At 47.5% G+C, this 16,573-nt stretch overlaps 1 protein-coding gene across 2 annotated transcripts in view; it reads right to left on the bottom strand.

The window, feature by feature from the left end:
* Window positions 1-2,785: 2,785 nt before the first annotated feature.
* Window positions 2,786-16,573, bottom strand: part of USP7 (ubiquitin specific peptidase 7) — a 91,183-nt gene continuing 77,395 nt past the window's right edge. For both annotated transcript variants that reach the window (XM_069734024.1, XM_069734022.1), the window contains exons 23-31: window positions 15,899-15,966; window positions 15,487-15,595; window positions 15,326-15,403; window positions 14,699-14,799; window positions 7,426-7,525; window positions 7,142-7,261; window positions 6,934-7,005; window positions 5,633-5,723; window positions 2,786-4,141 (exon numbers count right to left, since the gene is read on the bottom strand). In XM_069734024.1, coding sequence (XP_069590125.1) covers window positions 4,035-4,141; window positions 5,633-5,723; window positions 6,934-7,005; window positions 7,142-7,261; window positions 7,426-7,525; window positions 14,699-14,799; window positions 15,326-15,403; window positions 15,487-15,595; window positions 15,899-15,966 — 846 coding nt within the window. In that variant the 3' untranslated portion in view covers window positions 2,786-4,034. The remainder of the gene's footprint in view (window positions 4,142-5,632; window positions 5,724-6,933; window positions 7,006-7,141; window positions 7,262-7,425; window positions 7,526-14,698; window positions 14,800-15,325; window positions 15,404-15,486; window positions 15,596-15,898; window positions 15,967-16,573) is intronic.

Raw genomic sequence — 16,573 nt, forward strand, 5'->3', positions numbered from 1 at the left:
CGGAAGGGAAGGAGCGCCGTTTTGGAATGCAGACTTTGATAGAATGGTCTGTGGGTGTTATGTTGCGTTTGCAGAGCCCCTGATGTACCTAAAAAGTAGTAACCCCCCACAAGTGACCCCATTTTGGAAACTAGACCCCCCAAGGAACTTATCTAGATGTGTGGTGAGAACTTTGAATGCCCAAGTGCTTCACAGAAGTTTATAATGCAGAGTCATAAAAATAAATATATATTTTTCCACAAAAAAGATTTTGTAGCCCCCAAGTTTTTATTTTCACAAGGGTAACAAGAGAAATTGGACCCCAGAAGTTGTTGTCCAATTTATCCCGAGTACGCTGATGCCCCATATGTGGGGGTAACACTGTTTGGGCGCACGGCAGAGCTCAGAAGGGAGGGAACACCATTTGACTTTTTGAGCGCAAAATTGGCTGTCGTGTTTGGAGACCCCCTGATGTACCTAAACAGTGGAAACCACCCAATTCTAGCTCCAACCCAACTCCAACACACCCCTAACCCTAATCCCAACCTGATCCATAATCCTAATCACTAACCCTAACGATAATCCCAACCCTTACCCCAAAACAACCCTAATGTCAACCCTAACCATAACCCTAATCAAAACCCTAAATCCAACACACCCCTAATCCTAATCTCAACCCTAACCTCAAACCTAACCCTAATCCCAATACACCCCTAATCACAACCCTAACCTTAACCCTAATCCCAAACCTAACCCTAATCCCAAGCGTAACCCTAATACCAGCCCTAATCCAAACCCTAACCCTAAATCTAACCCTAACTTTAGCCCCAACCCTAGCCCTAACTTTAGCCCCAACCCTAACCCTAAGGCTACTTTCACACTTGCGTCGTTTGGCATCCGTCGCAATCCGTAGTTTTGGACAAGAAACGGATCCTGCAAATGCGCCCGCAGGATGCGTTTTTTGCCCATAGACTTGTATTGCCGACGGATCGTGACGGATGGCCACACGTCACGTCCGTCGTGCACTGGATCAGTTGTGTTTTGGCGGACCGTCGGCACAAAAAAAGTCCAATGAAACGTTTTTTTGTACGTCGCATCCGCCATTTCTGACCGCGCATGCGTTGCCGTAACTCCACCCCCTCCTCCCCAGGACATAGATTCGGCAGCGGCTGCATTGAAAAATTACATCCGCTGCCCACGTTGTGCACAATTTTCACAACGTGCGTCGGTATGTCGGGCCGACGCATTGCGACGGCCCCGTACCGACGTAAGTGTGAAAGAAGCCTAACCCTAAATTTAGCCCCAACCCTAAATTTAGCCCTACCCCTAATTTTAGCCCCAACTGCTCTTCTCCTGCCGGCCAGCAGATGGAGACAGATGGCGGGCGCACTGCGCATGCGCCCGCCATTTTCTTTTCCCCGGCAGCCAGGAGGAGCAGCAGGAGGACCCAGGGACACAGGTGAGTATGCTAGGGTCCCCGAATCCCCCTATTTCTCTGTCCTCTGATGTGCGATCACATCAGAGGACAGAGAATTACACTTTACTTTTTTTTTTTTGCGGTCGCCGGTAAACAGTTAATTACCGGCGATCGCAAAACAGGGGTCGGTAAAACCGACCCCGATCATGTTCTTTGGGGTCTCGGCTACCCCCGGCAGCCGAGACCCCAAAGATTCTCCCGGTGCCGGCCGGCGGGCGCACTGCGCCCGCCATTTTGAAGATGGCGGCGCCCACCGGGAGACACGAGGAGCATCGGGGGAGATAGGCGAGTATTGGGGGGCCACCTGGGACCCCTTTTCTCGGTCCTCCGATGTGCGATCACATCGGAGGACAGAGAAATTAAAAAGATCGCTTTTTTTTTTCGATCGCTGGTAAACGGTTAATTACCGGCGATCGCAAATTCGGGGTCGGTTAAAACCCCCCCGAATCATGTTCTCTGGGGTCTCGGCTACCCCCGGCAGCCGAGACCCCGGAGAAAATCCGACTCTGGGAGGCGCTATTCACGTTTTCCACAGCGCCGTTAATTAACGGCGCTGTGGTTTAAGTACCCTTAGCGGCCGCCGTTAAAAGGCGTATCGGTGGTCGCTAAGGGGTTAAGGTGAAATGACCTCCAAAAGGCCTAAAGTTACTGATGACACATCACTGCAATTTTGGCATTCCTGATAATTTTTCCATTGACGAGGTTTACCGATCTGGTTAATCGGTTTTATATTCTGATAGATTGGACTGTTCTGAACATCGTGACACCACATGCGCATTTTTATTAATATTTTTATCTTCAATGGGGAGTAGGACCGAATGAAATTTTTTGAGGGGGATTGGGGCGTTTCATTTTATTTAACATTCTTCCCCCATTTTTTACTGTTTTTGCTCGCTTCATTAGGGAACCTGAAGATGCAATCATCAAACTGCTTGTGCTATACGCAGCGATATCACAGCAGAAATAACGTTCTCCTTTGAAGACCAGCCACAGGTATGGGGCATGAGAAGTGGACAACCCCTTTCAAGATTCAAATATTGGAAGTCTTTTGAATTTTCTCAAATTTCTGTTGTTTTTTTTTAATATATAAACACTTACCCAAATTTATTATTACTTACCAAAGTAAAATGTGTTATCTAAAAAAAAAAAAAAAAATCAATCCAAGAACTACTTGGATAAGTTTTAACACTCCAGCATGATTAAGATATAGAGGCGGACACGCTAGATTTGTAAAAATTGGTCACCAAGGGGTTAGAATGTTCCAACCAATGCGGCAGAATACAGTAACTCCAAGTGGCGCCTAAAGTGTATATCATTCACAGAAATCAGTTTGTTTTTGTTTGTTTTTTTATAGAAAACTTTTATTCAACAGACAACATTTTCCAGCAAAAAAAGGCAATATACAGGTAGAGTTGTACACTGCTGCTAACAGGAGAAAAATAAAAGACCAGGAAACAAAGTAAAATTATTCTTGAATGGCTGCAACCTATTTACCGCACTCAAACTAGACACGCTTCTGTCCTTATGTGTTGTGGGAGGAAAAACCAAGAGATGGGAAAGAAAAAAAAAAAGAAACAAAAAAAAAAATAGAAAAAAATAAAATAAAGGAGGAAAAACTAATAGGAAATAAAACTACACACAAGAATATCAACATCAGTGAAAGACAGACTCAACCAACAATATGAACCTCCATGTGTTAATTTGTACATGTTCATTAAATATACATTTTAGGTCTGTAGTTTTTGTACAAAGTTATCCTACTAAACACTAGTGAGCATGCCCTCTGTGCTCAAGGCGTTAATGAAAATGGTGTTTTTTTTTCAATCAGCGTCAAAAGCTATATATACACACACGAGTGGGTGTACATAGAATTCATTATTTTTACTTTTGCACCCACGTTTGGATGCGTTTCTGCGTGGTGAGCAGACAGCAGGGGACCCCTGGATTATTTCCAGCAACTCTTATGATTTGATCCGATTGACAGCTTTGCCAAATAAAAGGAGATAATTGAGAATATTGTGCGCTGGGAATCTGACGTTTGCCAAAAAAGTGCCAACAAAGTACACGATGAAGTAGAGATTGCCATTTATTGAAGTGAGGGTTTCTGAATTTACAAATGCACAAGGATGAAATTTAAAGGGAGGAAACTTGTTGTCGGTGGAAACATAAGAGTTGTGCTGCAATGACGGTTGATAGGAACACCAGGGTCAGCGTGCAGCCAGCCATCTTATGCCTCACATAATAGAACATCTAGGAACAAATTGGGGCAGATCCTTTGTTCGCCTACATTTTTCCCAAATCCTCTTTTTTCTGTCTTGCTTTACAGCTACCATAAAATATTACATTGGCATTCAAGCTTTATAAAAACACCTTCATTTTCCTCGAAAAGGGCAGTCAATAGATACAGAGAAGCCAAACGGAACAGCCTCAACAAAATAAAATTAACATCAGCAGCAAATCTTCTTGCTGTAGACTTCAAACATAGTGCACGTGTACCAAAGTTCTAGCTTTGTTAGAAAGGTGCACACACACACACATTTATATGTCCCTTGGTTTGGATAAACTTGGTTACGGTGAGTCAGTTATGGATCTTAATTGCTTTCTCAAGGTATGTGTAGCGGCTTCTCTTTGGGGCTTTGTTGAAGTGGTCAAGCCCTAGCCAAGGCCTTGGATGAGCCATGTTGCCTAAGGAAAGATGAGAAGACAGGATGACATTTACAACCAGAAATTAATTTTATCACAAACACAGCTAAATGCAGGGATGAGATTGTAAAAAAAAGTGGAGTACGAAACACTCCAGCATCCATCCATCATCCTGACAATTTACAGCTCCACGGACATGCTGTCGGGATTCTCTGCTATTGCTAGTGAGAGCAGGCAGTCATGTGCCGCCATAATGACATTTGTATACTTTCAGCCACAGTCAGACTAGAATCAAGACAAGTGCTATAAGGGCTGTAAGGATTCAGAAGTCACATATACTGACTGCAGACACTTATCAGAAGACCAGACAGTAAGTACAGTAGTGGGGCCAAGGAAGAATGGGGGGCAAACGTCCACTTTGCTTGTGATCATTGTAAATACCAGCATTGAGGTCCATACTAATCTAACAATCATCACATGCGCAGCAAACCAGAAGATAAAAAACAAAAAAAAGTGACCAAACATAGGATATAGTTAGCCAAGCACAGCCCTGAAAATGGAGACACTGATTTAGTAAGTGCAATTTATCTAGTTAAAAGGCAAATCGTTATCTTGGAAAATGCCATTTACATGCATATATAGGGTTAATCTGCAGGTTAATATAAAGGCGCTAGAATGCTCTCAGGGCATCTTACTCTAAAGTGAGGCTATTAAGCAAAAAATGAACTTGTATCCTCTCAAAAGCGGCCAGCTGCCAGTCATGGGGCGAACGGGGCGGCCACAGTCACCACGCACTATATTGTGGCCGGTGGCTGTAAGACCCCTCACCACTGATTGTCAGACAGCGCTGCAGCACGGCTGTCCAAGTCCTGGGGTGTGCTTACAGCAATTGCCCACAATACAGTGAGTGGTGACTGGAGCTGCCCCGTGCACCCCATGACCGAGACGACGGCTCCAGGAAGGAGATAAGTTCATGGTCTCCTGGTAGCTACACTTCCAGTAAGGCGGCCGGGCAGCATTGTAATGCAAATTATCCCTATATCCGCAGGTAAATAGCATTTCTGCGGTGACTGGTTCCCTTTAAGTTCCTTAAAAAGCTAAAAACATTTACATTTTGCTGCATACAGTCATGTTGCCAACATTTACTTGAACCAGTCTGCAGTTTCTTACCCAATGGTTTCCAAAATGTAAATGGACAGAAGCTGCAGAGAGTTCAAGTAAATGATCTGATGTCGGTGATAACATTGGGGAGACTTGATTTCATTAGCAAAGTGTTCACGTTGCAAACAGTCACTTTTGGAAGCTACTGGAACCACACTAATAGTTCTTCTATAACGAGATTCATTTTAGGGGTCCTTCAAGGGGTGTGATCACCAATATTCTGAGCATAGTAATCTGCCAAGAAGGGTTTTCGCTTTTCTAGCACATGAGGTCCAATAAATGCTATGTGGCTCGCTCCTGCATAATTTAATAAAATATATGCACTTTAGGTACAGTTCAACAATTTATTTTTTGGATGTTGAATACACTCACCAGCCTGGGGCTCAAAGTCCTTTACGTTCACTTCATAGTCCTCCTCATTTATGTACTGATGTCGGCCCATCGTTACGATTGCAAACTTGAACTGCAAGAAGAAGAAACGTTCTCCATAAGCAAGTACGAGTCCGTGGAGTCTGTAGGCCAAGGTGCAGACCCTTGCTCCTTCGTAAATGACCAATAATTACTATATTGACTGGGGCGGGTGACTAATGTGCCTTTGGGGGGGGGGGGGTCCCGATGACGAAGAGAGGGGGCGTCTCACAGGAAAGTGCGAGTGGAGTATTCTCCTATTGCCTCATTGTGGCAGCGTGGGGTGTCTGTGCTGGGGAGCGGCGGCTCCTCTTTGTGCCGCGTGGGGTTTCTGTGCTGGTGAGCGGCGGCTCATCTTCGTGCAGCGTCAGGGCTCTGTGCTGTGGGGCGGCGTATCTTCGTGCAACGTCGGGGCTCCTCCGGCATTTCCTCAAAGCCTGAAGGCACCGGCAGCTCCATTGCTGCGATGCGGTGGCCTCCGGGAAAATGGCCGCTGGGGGTGGCGCATGCTCAAGATTCAGATCTCGTCCCGAGCACCCACGCGGCACAAAGAGGAGCCGCCGCTCACCAGCACAGAAACCCCATGTGGCACAAAGAGGTAATAGGGGGATACTCCACATTCACTTCTCTGTGAGACACCCCCTCTCCGTCATCGGGACCACCCCCCCCCCCCCCCACCTTATGCACATTGGTCTGCACCCGGCGTATAAAATGACCCCCGACTTTTAAGATGATTTTCAGTGGTTAAAAGGTCGTCTTATACGCCGGAAAATACGAAACTAATATTTATAAAGTTACCTAAATTCTTATGAAAGCCAATTAACCAACATTAACTTTGGTGCTTAATCTGGAATTTGTAAATTTTTACTGACCCCATTAACATCACACTACGACTCGGCAGCCTTGTTATTCTTTCTGCATCACATCCTAGTTACATCAGCGTAAGACCACGTACTTGTTACAATAGTAATAATACCGACATATGTAGTTTAAACGCATTAAGCACGTTGGTCAGTATGCAGATAATATGGGTAAATCTACCGTTGTTGGTCGTCAATTGTCCTACAAGACTGTACTACAGAATTATTAAAAGTTATGATTGAAGAAAGCGTTTTCCCATGCTGTCATAATCCGGAAAAACTAGATCGCAGGGAGCACAGCTATTTACTAACAGTATGGACAGCCTAGACCATGCCAACTAGGTGATTGGAGTAAAGACTGGAGGCACTCCGCATCCCCTCGGTGGATTTTACCCCCACGTGTACCTTTTCGAATTCTTTCTCTTGAATTTCCAGCATGGCCTGAATCCGCTTCATCACCTCTCTGAATGCCTCACCCTAATGAAAAAATATGCATGAGCTTTACAACAATGTCAGTGTCATAATGATAACTGATATTAGTCTTACGAGAGAACTAATCAGCCACGAATATTGCTGAATCAAATACAACAGTGAGAAATGACACGTGACATACCTGCTGTATCCTAAGCAAAAATGGGATCCCAAATGTGCCGAACACCTCCTTGTGAAAATGTGCCACAGCAATGAGCATGCCACTCTCCTTATCGATGTCCACCTGGTCCGAAGGAATTTCCTGCAATATGACCAAGCAAATAAAATCCTGATTCCATAGGTCGTGCCACATTGATTCTGTCTAAATAAGCCTATTCTGATGTTTGGACAGAAACCCTGCCATGTATGGGACATGTGAACACCGGCAGAAAAGGAAGAAAAGCTCGTTACAATAGAAGACATTACCTCTATTCGAAAAGTCCGACTTGTAGCAGGCGATAAGCACTCTAGTAGTTCTTCCTCCTGATGTACACCAATTATCTTGTAGCTTACAATTTCTAGCAGCCTTAAGGAGAAAAATAAGAAAAATAAGTCATCCAAAAAAATGGCACAGCTCTAGAAAACACATGTAATATAGTGAACAGTTGGTAAAATGTTGGCGGTCGTGCACATCCATTGCTGAGGACTCTTCGGTCCTTACACGTTTTCTAGTACCTATAAGCATATTTACTGTCCTGTCCCCATGGTACAACTCCCGAAACAGTGTCATACTTACAAGCTTAGGGCTAATGCACACATCCGTGCAACACAGTCCGACTGCAGTGCTCAGACGGCCGCAGGTCTCCTGACCGGCATGCGACAGCTCCAGAAAATTATATGAAGTGGTCATGCTCTAGTCTGGAGTCCGTAACCGGTCCGTGCATTTCAGTCCATGATCAGACAGTGTTCCACAGACATCTACATGAGCCCCAAGTGTCACCAATCAATAGGCCACTTCAGCTTTTATAAGGGCAATCTCTCCCTTCCCTTTGACCAGGCACCCCAATATTCAGTTGACACTTTACAAGTACTTGGGGACAAGAAACAAACCATAAATTTTGCAATGAACGAATGTAAAAAGTTACAGTGGGTTTAGGCCTACACTCACCATAGATACTTCTGAGACATGAGACATAGGGATCTAACCAGAGGGCACCATGCCTGTAATCAGGGGCCAGATAGGGATCTATCCAGAGGGCACCATGCCTGTAACGAGGGACCAGATAGGGATCTATCCAGAGGGCACCATGCCTGTAATGAGGGGCCAGATATGGATCTATCCAGAGGACATCATGCCTGTAACGAGGGACCAGATAGGGATCTATACAGAGGGCACCATGCCTGTAATGAGGGGCCAGATATGGATCTATCCAGAGGACATCATGCCTGTAATGAAGGACCAAATATGGATCTATCCAGAGGGCACCATGCCTGTAATGAGGGGCCAGATATGGATCTATCCAGAGGACATCATGCCTGTAATGAGGGGCCAGATAGGGACCTATCCAGAGGGCACCATGCCTGTAATGAGGGGCCAGATATGGATCTATACAGAGGGCACCATGCCTGTAATGAGGGGCCAGATATGGATCTATACAGAGGGCACCATGCCTGTAATGAGGGGCCAGATATGGATCTATCCAGAGGACATCATGCCTGTAATGAGGGGCCAGATAGGGACCTATCCAGAGGGCACCATGCCTGTATTGAGGGGCCAGATATGGATCTATACAGAGGGCACCATGCCTGTAATGAGGGGCCAGATATGGATCTATCCAGAGGACATCATGCCTGTAATGAGGGGCCAGATAGGGACCTATCCAGAGGGCATCATGCCTGTAATGAGGGGCCAGATATGGATCTATCCAGAGGGCACCATGCCTGTAATGAGGGGCCAGATATGGATCTATCCAGAGGACATCATGCCTGTAATGAGGGGACAGATAGGGACCTATCCAGAGGGCACCATGCCTGTAATGAGGGGCCAGATATGGATCTATACAGAGGGCACCATGCCTGTAATGAGGGGCCAGATAGGGATCTATCCAGAGGGCATCATGCCTGTAAAGAGGGACCAGATATGGATCTATCCAGAGGGCACCATGCCTGTAATGAGGGGCCAGATAGGGATCTATCCAGAGGGCACCATGTCTAATGAGAGGCCAGATATGGATCTATCCAGAGAGCACCATGCCTGTAATGAGGGGCCAGATAGGGATCTATCCAGAGGGCACCATGTCTAATGAGAGGCCAGATATGGATCTATCCAGAGGACATCATGCCTGTAAAGAGGGGCCAGATAGGGATCTATCCAGAGGGCACCATGCCTGTAATGTGGGGCCAGATATGGATCTATCCAGAGGGCACCATGCCCTCTGTGGTTGTGGGATGCATTAGGAGAGATCAGGGGGATGAGGAATATAGAAGGGTGGTGTCGAATTTCGTGGATTGGTGCAATGGTAACGATCTACAACTAAATGTTAAGAAAACTAAGGAGTTGGTGGCCAACTATAGCAGGATAAAGATGGAATGCTTACCGATCACTATTGCTGGTCAGGAGGTAGAGCAGGTGGAGAGGTACAAATATTTGGGGGTCCATTTGGATAGCAAACTGGACTGGAGATGCCACTCAGAGTTTGTCTACAAGAAGGGGATGAGCAGACTATTTCCTAAGGAAACGGAGGTCTTTTAATGTGTGCAGCAAAATGTTAGAAATGTTCTACCAGTCTGTGGTGGCAAGTGCCATCTTTTTTGCAATCACATGCTGGGGTAGTAGTGTGCGGGCCTCTGATGCTAATAAGCTGAATAAGATTATTAAGAAGGCAAGTTCTGCTGTCGGCTGCAATCTGGACTCTTTTGGGGAGGTAGTGGAGAGAAGAACTCTGAGAAAGTGTGTGGCGATTATGAACAATAATGCACATCCACTATATGAGCTATTCATGAGACAGAAGAGCACCTTCAGCAACCGGCTTATACTTCTGAGGTGTAAGAAGGAAAAATATAGGAAATCGTTTGTGCCAACTGCCATGGGAATGTACAACAATAACATTAGGGTTAAACCACCATGGTGAATGTCTACTTATTTCTCTACATTTCAGTTCACTCGTTGTGTATGTCCTATTCTAATGTATAATGTTCTTCTGTCAACAAACTGTCATGTCAACTATGTAATTCCTTTATGATTTTTATGATTTAAGTCGTGCTGCTGTGATACCATAATTTCCCACGGGATCAATAAAGTGTATCGTATCGTAATGTGGGGCCAGATATGGATCTATCCAGAGGGCACCATGCCTGTAATGAGGGGCCAGATATGGATCTATCCAGAGGGCACCATGCCTGTAATGAGGGGCCAGATATGGATCTATCCAGAGGGCACCATGCCTGTAATGAGGGGCCAGATATGGATCTATCCAGAGGGCACAATGGCTGTAATGAGGGGCCAGATATGGATCTATCCAGAGGACATCATGCCTGTAATGAGGGACCAGATAGGGATCTATCCAGAGGGCACCATGCCTGTAATGAGGGGCCAGATATGGATCTATCCAGAGGGCACCATGCCTGTAATGAGGGGCCAGATAGGGATCTATCCAGAGGGCACCATGCCTGTAATGAGGGGCCAGATAGGGATCTATCCAGAGGGCACCATGCCTGTAATGAGGGGCCAGATATGGATCTATCCAGAGGGCACCATGCCTGTAATGAGGGGCCAGATATGGATCTATCCAGAGGGCACCATGCCTGTAATGTGGGGCCAGATATGGATCTATCCAGAGGGCACCATGCCTGTAATGAGGGGCCAGATATGGATCTATCCAGAGGGTACCATGCCTGTAATGAGAGGCCAGATATGGATCTATCCAGAGGGCACCATGCCTGTAATGAGGGGCCAGATATGGATCTATCCAGAGGACATCATGCCTGTAATGAGGGGCTAGAGAGTGATCTATCCAGAGGGCACCATGCCTGTAATGAGGGGCCAGATATGGATCTATCCAGAGGGCACCATGCCTGTAATGAGGGGCCAGATATGGATCTATCCAGAGGGCACCATGCCTGTAATGAGGGGCCAGATATGGATCTATCCAGAGGGTACCATGCCTGTAATGAGAGGCCAGATATGGATCTATCCAGAGGGCACCATGCCTGTAATGAGGGGCCAGATATGGATCTATCCAGAGGACATCATGCCTGTAATGAGGGGCTAGAGAGTGATCTATCCAGAGGGCACCATGCCTGTAATGAGGGGCCAGATATGGATCTATCCAGAGGGCACCATGCCTGTAATGAGGGGCCAGATATGGATCTATCCAGAGGGCACCATGCCTGTAATGAGGGGCCAGATAGGGATCTATCCAGAGGACAGCATGCCTGTAATGAGGGGCCAGATATGGATCTATCCAGAGAGCACTATGCCTGTAATGTGGGGCCAGATATGGATCTATCCAGAGGGCACCATGCCTGTAATGAGGGGCCAGATATGGATCTATACAGAGGGCACCATGCCTGTAATGAGGGGCCAGATATGGATCTATACAGAGGGCACCATGCCTGTAATGAGAGGCCAGATATGGATCTATCCAGAGGGCACCATGCCTGTAATGAGGGGCCAGATATGGATCTATACAGAGGGCACCATGCCTGTAATGAGGGGCCAGACATGGATCTATACAGAGGGCACCATGCCTGTAATGTGGGGCCAGAGAGGGATCTATCCAGAGAACGCCATGCCTGTAATGAGGGACCAGATAGAGATCTATCCAGAGGGCACCATGTCTACTGTGGGAATAGATCGCCATCAGTCCCATTGTCTGTGGTTAGGTAAAGTGATGACAGATTCCCTTTACAGAGAACACCAGGTTCTACTTTATATCCACACAATGGTGGAGAGTACTTGATGATGGTGCAGCACCCGCAATGGTCAGTGCCCCCAGCGCCTTTATATCATAGTGGTGCAGAGCCCGGGCAATGGTCAGTGTCCCCAGTCTAGCCAGCGCCTTTATATCATAGTGGTGCAGAGCCCGGGCAATGGTCAGTGTCCCCAGTCTAGCCAGCGCCTTTATATCATAGTGGCGCAGAGCCCGGGCAATGGTCAGTGTCCCCAGTCTAGCCAGCGCCTTTATATCATAGGGGCGCAGAGCCCGGGCAATGGTCAGTGTCCCCAGTCTAGCCAGCACCTTTATATCATAGGGGTGCAGAGCCCGGGCAATGGTCAGTGTCCCCAGTCTAGCCAGCGCCTTTATATCATAGTGGTGCAGAGCCCGGGCAATGGTCAGTGTCCCCAGTCTAGCCAGCGCCTTTATATCATAGTGGCGCAGAGCCCGGGCAATGGTCAGTGTCCCCAGTCTAGCCAGCGCCTTTATATCATAGTGGCGCAGAGCCCGGGCAATGGTCAGTGTCCCCAGTCTAGCCAGCGCCTTTATATCATAGTGGCGCAGAGCCCGGGCAATGGTCAGTGTCCCCAGTCTAGCCAGCGCCTTTATATCATAGTGGCGCAGAGCCCGGGCAATGGTCAGTGTCCCCAGTCTAGCCAGCGCCTTTATATCATAGTGGTGCAGAGCCCGGGCAATGGTCAGTGTCCCCAGTCTAGCCAGCGCCTTTATATCATAGGGGTGCAGAGCCCGGGCAATGGTCAGTGTCCCCAGTCTAGCCAGCGCCTTTATATCATAGTGGTGCAGAGCCCGGGCAATGGTCAGTGTCCCCAGTCTAGCCAGCGCCTTTATATCATAGTGGCGCAGAGCCCGGGCAATGGTCAGTTTCCCCAGTCTAGCCAGCGCCTTTATATCATAGTGGCGCAGAGCCCGGGCAATGGTCAGTGTCCCCAGTCTAGCCAGCGCCTTTATATCATAGTGGCGCAGAGCCCGGGCAATGGTCAGTGTCCCCAGTCTAGCCAGCGCCTTTATATCATAGGGGTGCAGAGCCCGGGCAATGGTCAGTGTCCCCAGTCTAGCCAGCGCCTTTATATCATAGTGGTGCAGAGCCCGGGCAATGGTCAGTGTCCCCAGTCTAGCCAGCGCCTTTATATCATAGTGGCGCAGAGCCCGGGCAATGGTCAGTGTCCCCAGTCTAGCCAGCGCCTTTATATCATAGGGGCGCAGAGCCTGGGCAATGGTCAGTGTCCCCAGTCTAGCCAGCGCCTTTATATCATAGTGGTGCAGAGCCCGGGCAATGGTCAGTGTCCCCAGTCTAGCCAGCGCCTTTATATCATAGGGGTGCAGAGCCCGGGCAATGGTCAGTGTCCCCAGTCTAGCCAGCGCCTTTATATCATAGTGGTGCAGAGCCCGGGCAATGGTCAGTGTCCCCAGTCTAGCCAGCGCCTTTATATCATAGTGGCGCAGAGCCCGGGCAATGGTCAGTGTCCCCAGTCTAGCCAGCGCCTTTATATCATAGTGGCGCAGAGCCCGGGCAATGGTCAGTGTCCCCAGTCTAGCCAGCGCCTTTATATCATAGGGGTGCAGAGCCCGGGCAATGGTCAGTGTCCCCAGTCTAGCCAGCGCCTTTATATCATAGTGGTGCAGAGCCCGGGCAATGGTCAGTGTCCCCAGTCTAGCCAGCGCCTTTATATCATAGTGGTGCAGAGCCCGGGCAATGGTCAGTGTCCCCAGTCTAGCCAGCGCCTTTATATCATAGTGGCGCAGAGCCTGGGCAATGGTCAGTGTCCCCAGTCTAGCCAGCACCTTTATATCATAGGGTTGCAGAGCCCGGGCAATGGTCAGTGTCCCTCGTGTAGCCAGCGCCTTTATATCATAGTGGTGCAGAGCCCGGGCAATGGTCAGTGTCCCTCGTGTAGCCAGCGCCTTTATATCATAGTGGTGCAGAGCCCGGGCAATGGTCTTTGTCCTTAGTGTAACCAACACTTAATAATGATTTCTTTTTTTCCCAGAAGTAATTTGTCAGTCACTTAAAGGGCCACTGTCACCCCCCTCCAGCCATTATAAACTAAAAAAGCCACCTTCTGCAGCAGTAATGCTGCATTCTAACAAGGTGGCTCTTTTAGTTTTTGGTTCATGTATTCCCAAAATAAAGCGTTTTCAAATTTATCCAAAATACCTTTCTTTATCCAGGGAGGCAGGTCCTCACCCCCCTGCTTGAACCGCCATTTTGCCGTTACTCAAATATTCAGGGGCTCCGGGCGCCGCCCCCTCTGCGCTGTTTTCGCTTGAAATCCGGCGCCTGCGCTGTGTACTACTGTGTGGGGCAGGCGCAAAGAGCTCTGGCCGTCTGACGTCACAGCCAGGCTTGCAGACTGCGCCTGTGCGGCCGCCCTGCCTATGAATCCCAGCCCCGCACTGTGCATAATGCATAACACACTGCAGGGCTGGGATTCCCAAGGTGGGTGGCCGCACTGCCTGCACCAGACAGTACTACACAGCGCAGGTGCCGGATTTCAAGCGAAAACAGCGTGGAGGGGCGGCACCCGGAGCCCCTGAAGATTTGAGTGATGGCAGTGTGGCGGTTCAAGCAGGGGGGTGAGGACCTACCTCCCTGGATAAAGACAGGTATTTTATATAAGTTTGAAAAAGCTTTACTTTGGGAATACATGAACCAAAAACTAAAAGAGCCACCTTGTTAGAATGCAGCATTACTGCTGCACAAGGTGGCTCTTTTAGTTTATAATGGCTGGAGGGGGTGACAGTGGCCCTTTAATGAAGAAAGAAAGAAATTAAAAAAAAAAAAAAGGGACAGAGTAATTTACCTCAATTTACCAGACCCCTTCTCAGAGAGTTCAACTGCTCGCTTACATTCTTCTAGAAGGTCTCGTACACAACCGTGCTTGTCTGGGTATAGTGTTATTTCCTGCATACATAGGCAGAAAACAAATCAGAACAATTAGGCTGTGAGCACACGGTGATAGAATGGCAATTCTAGAATTCGGTGTCATGTATATTGTACTAACAGTTGGGAGAAATATGGCTGACTTCCTACAACACTTTCAACCATCAAAAATAAATCTATAGTGCAGGGGTTTTCTATTGAGACTGAAGCGCTGTAATAAACACTACGACCTGTGTGTGACAGCCACTAGAACTTGTATCAAAAGAATGGCACCTGGTAGCCATATGCAGCTTCTATGACAGGCCTGGGTTTGCGCTGAGTGCGCTGCAGTGCTGTACAGGCCGTCTCCCGCTTTCATAGTGGGGTCCTGACCACCCTGCTGTGCAGGAACTACAGTTGGCCCCTTTCTCTTTGATCAGAGCCACAGTGCAGCTCCCTGTGACAGTGGCGCCATCTGCAGGAAGCCAAGTGCAGCACTACATCCCTGTGATCACCGTTATCATCACGTCATAAGATGAGAGGATGTTAAGCAAAAAGGAATCCGTACCTCTTCTCTAAACTGGCTATTCAGCCATATACATTTGAAGCTCCTCCTGTTTTCAAAGTCTGTAATCTTCATTTTCAGCTGGAAGAAAAGTATAATGTAAGTCACACCGATCGCCAATGTTCCAGCCCAGGATATAGCTCGTCTTCTATAGGACTACATACCTGCTGATAATAGAGTTTCTTGGGTTGCCTAGGCTTGAAGAATTGCAGAAGGTCCCGCAAAGTTCCTTCGTAGTTATGCCTAAGAGGGTTCCCAGGACCATCCCTGTAACTGCAAACATTCACTTATAAGTGGGAGCCCTCAATTATAGTGGCCAAGAAGTCCGTATGACACCTTGTGTATCAATCACATGCTACCAAGTCTAAGGCTTAGGGTTATTTATTAAGACAAAACCAGGAGATTCCCCAGCTATGGTTTACTCGAATCTGGAGGCACAGGTACAGTTTCCAGCAGTTTACTGATGGCAGCCATATATCCTGTGTAACGTAAGGATAGACGGTGCCTATGGACGGCGTGTATAACCCGGAGAACACGGCCTTCATCTGTGCCAACCTCGCCATCCATGAAACTTACCCTTGAGATTTAAAAAACTGTAGAAGCATGGGATCAGTGTTCAGCCTCTGGGCAACAGTTTTTGCAACCTGAAAAACAGTCATTTAGACAGGCTTTCATTAGCCAAACTGTGAAAAAAAGACCAACAGAAACTTAAACACCAGTCAGACTTTCACAGGAATCCTAACTTCCATGATTTTCTAATAAGTCAGTCGTGGAAGAATATTGCACCGGTGTTTGATATTAGACCACCCACTGTTTCACTGTTGAAAGGGCTCTATAGCTTGGTTATAAAACCTTAAAAAGGCTTTTTGCAGGCTTGAGCCAAATTTCTGCCATCACTACCAGATCAAGCTAGAGGCCATGTGACCAGTAGAATGTGACCTGCATATTGGGGTCACGTGGCAACTAGATTCTCCTCTGCTTCCATCAACGTTGAGAGTTTCTAATCCAAAGTTTAGAGAAGCAGATCAGAAACTAGTTGGCAAAAGACTGCCAGAAAGTAGACTGAATAATGGCAGCCCCATGACCACACACTCAATCTGGCAATTATCAGGATCCTGACAGTGCGCATAATGCACACTGTCAGCACTTGCCAATCTGTAGCTATTGAGTGCCTGCAGAAATTTAGCTCAAGCCTGGAAAATCCGTATTAAGGGATTTCTCACACAATCACAGCATATCACCTGGGCACAG

Source organism: Ranitomeya imitator, chromosome 7 (assembly GCF_032444005.1).
Source record: "Ranitomeya imitator isolate aRanImi1 chromosome 7, aRanImi1.pri, whole genome shotgun sequence".
Taxonomy (NCBI): domain Eukaryota; kingdom Metazoa; phylum Chordata; class Amphibia; order Anura; family Dendrobatidae; genus Ranitomeya; species Ranitomeya imitator.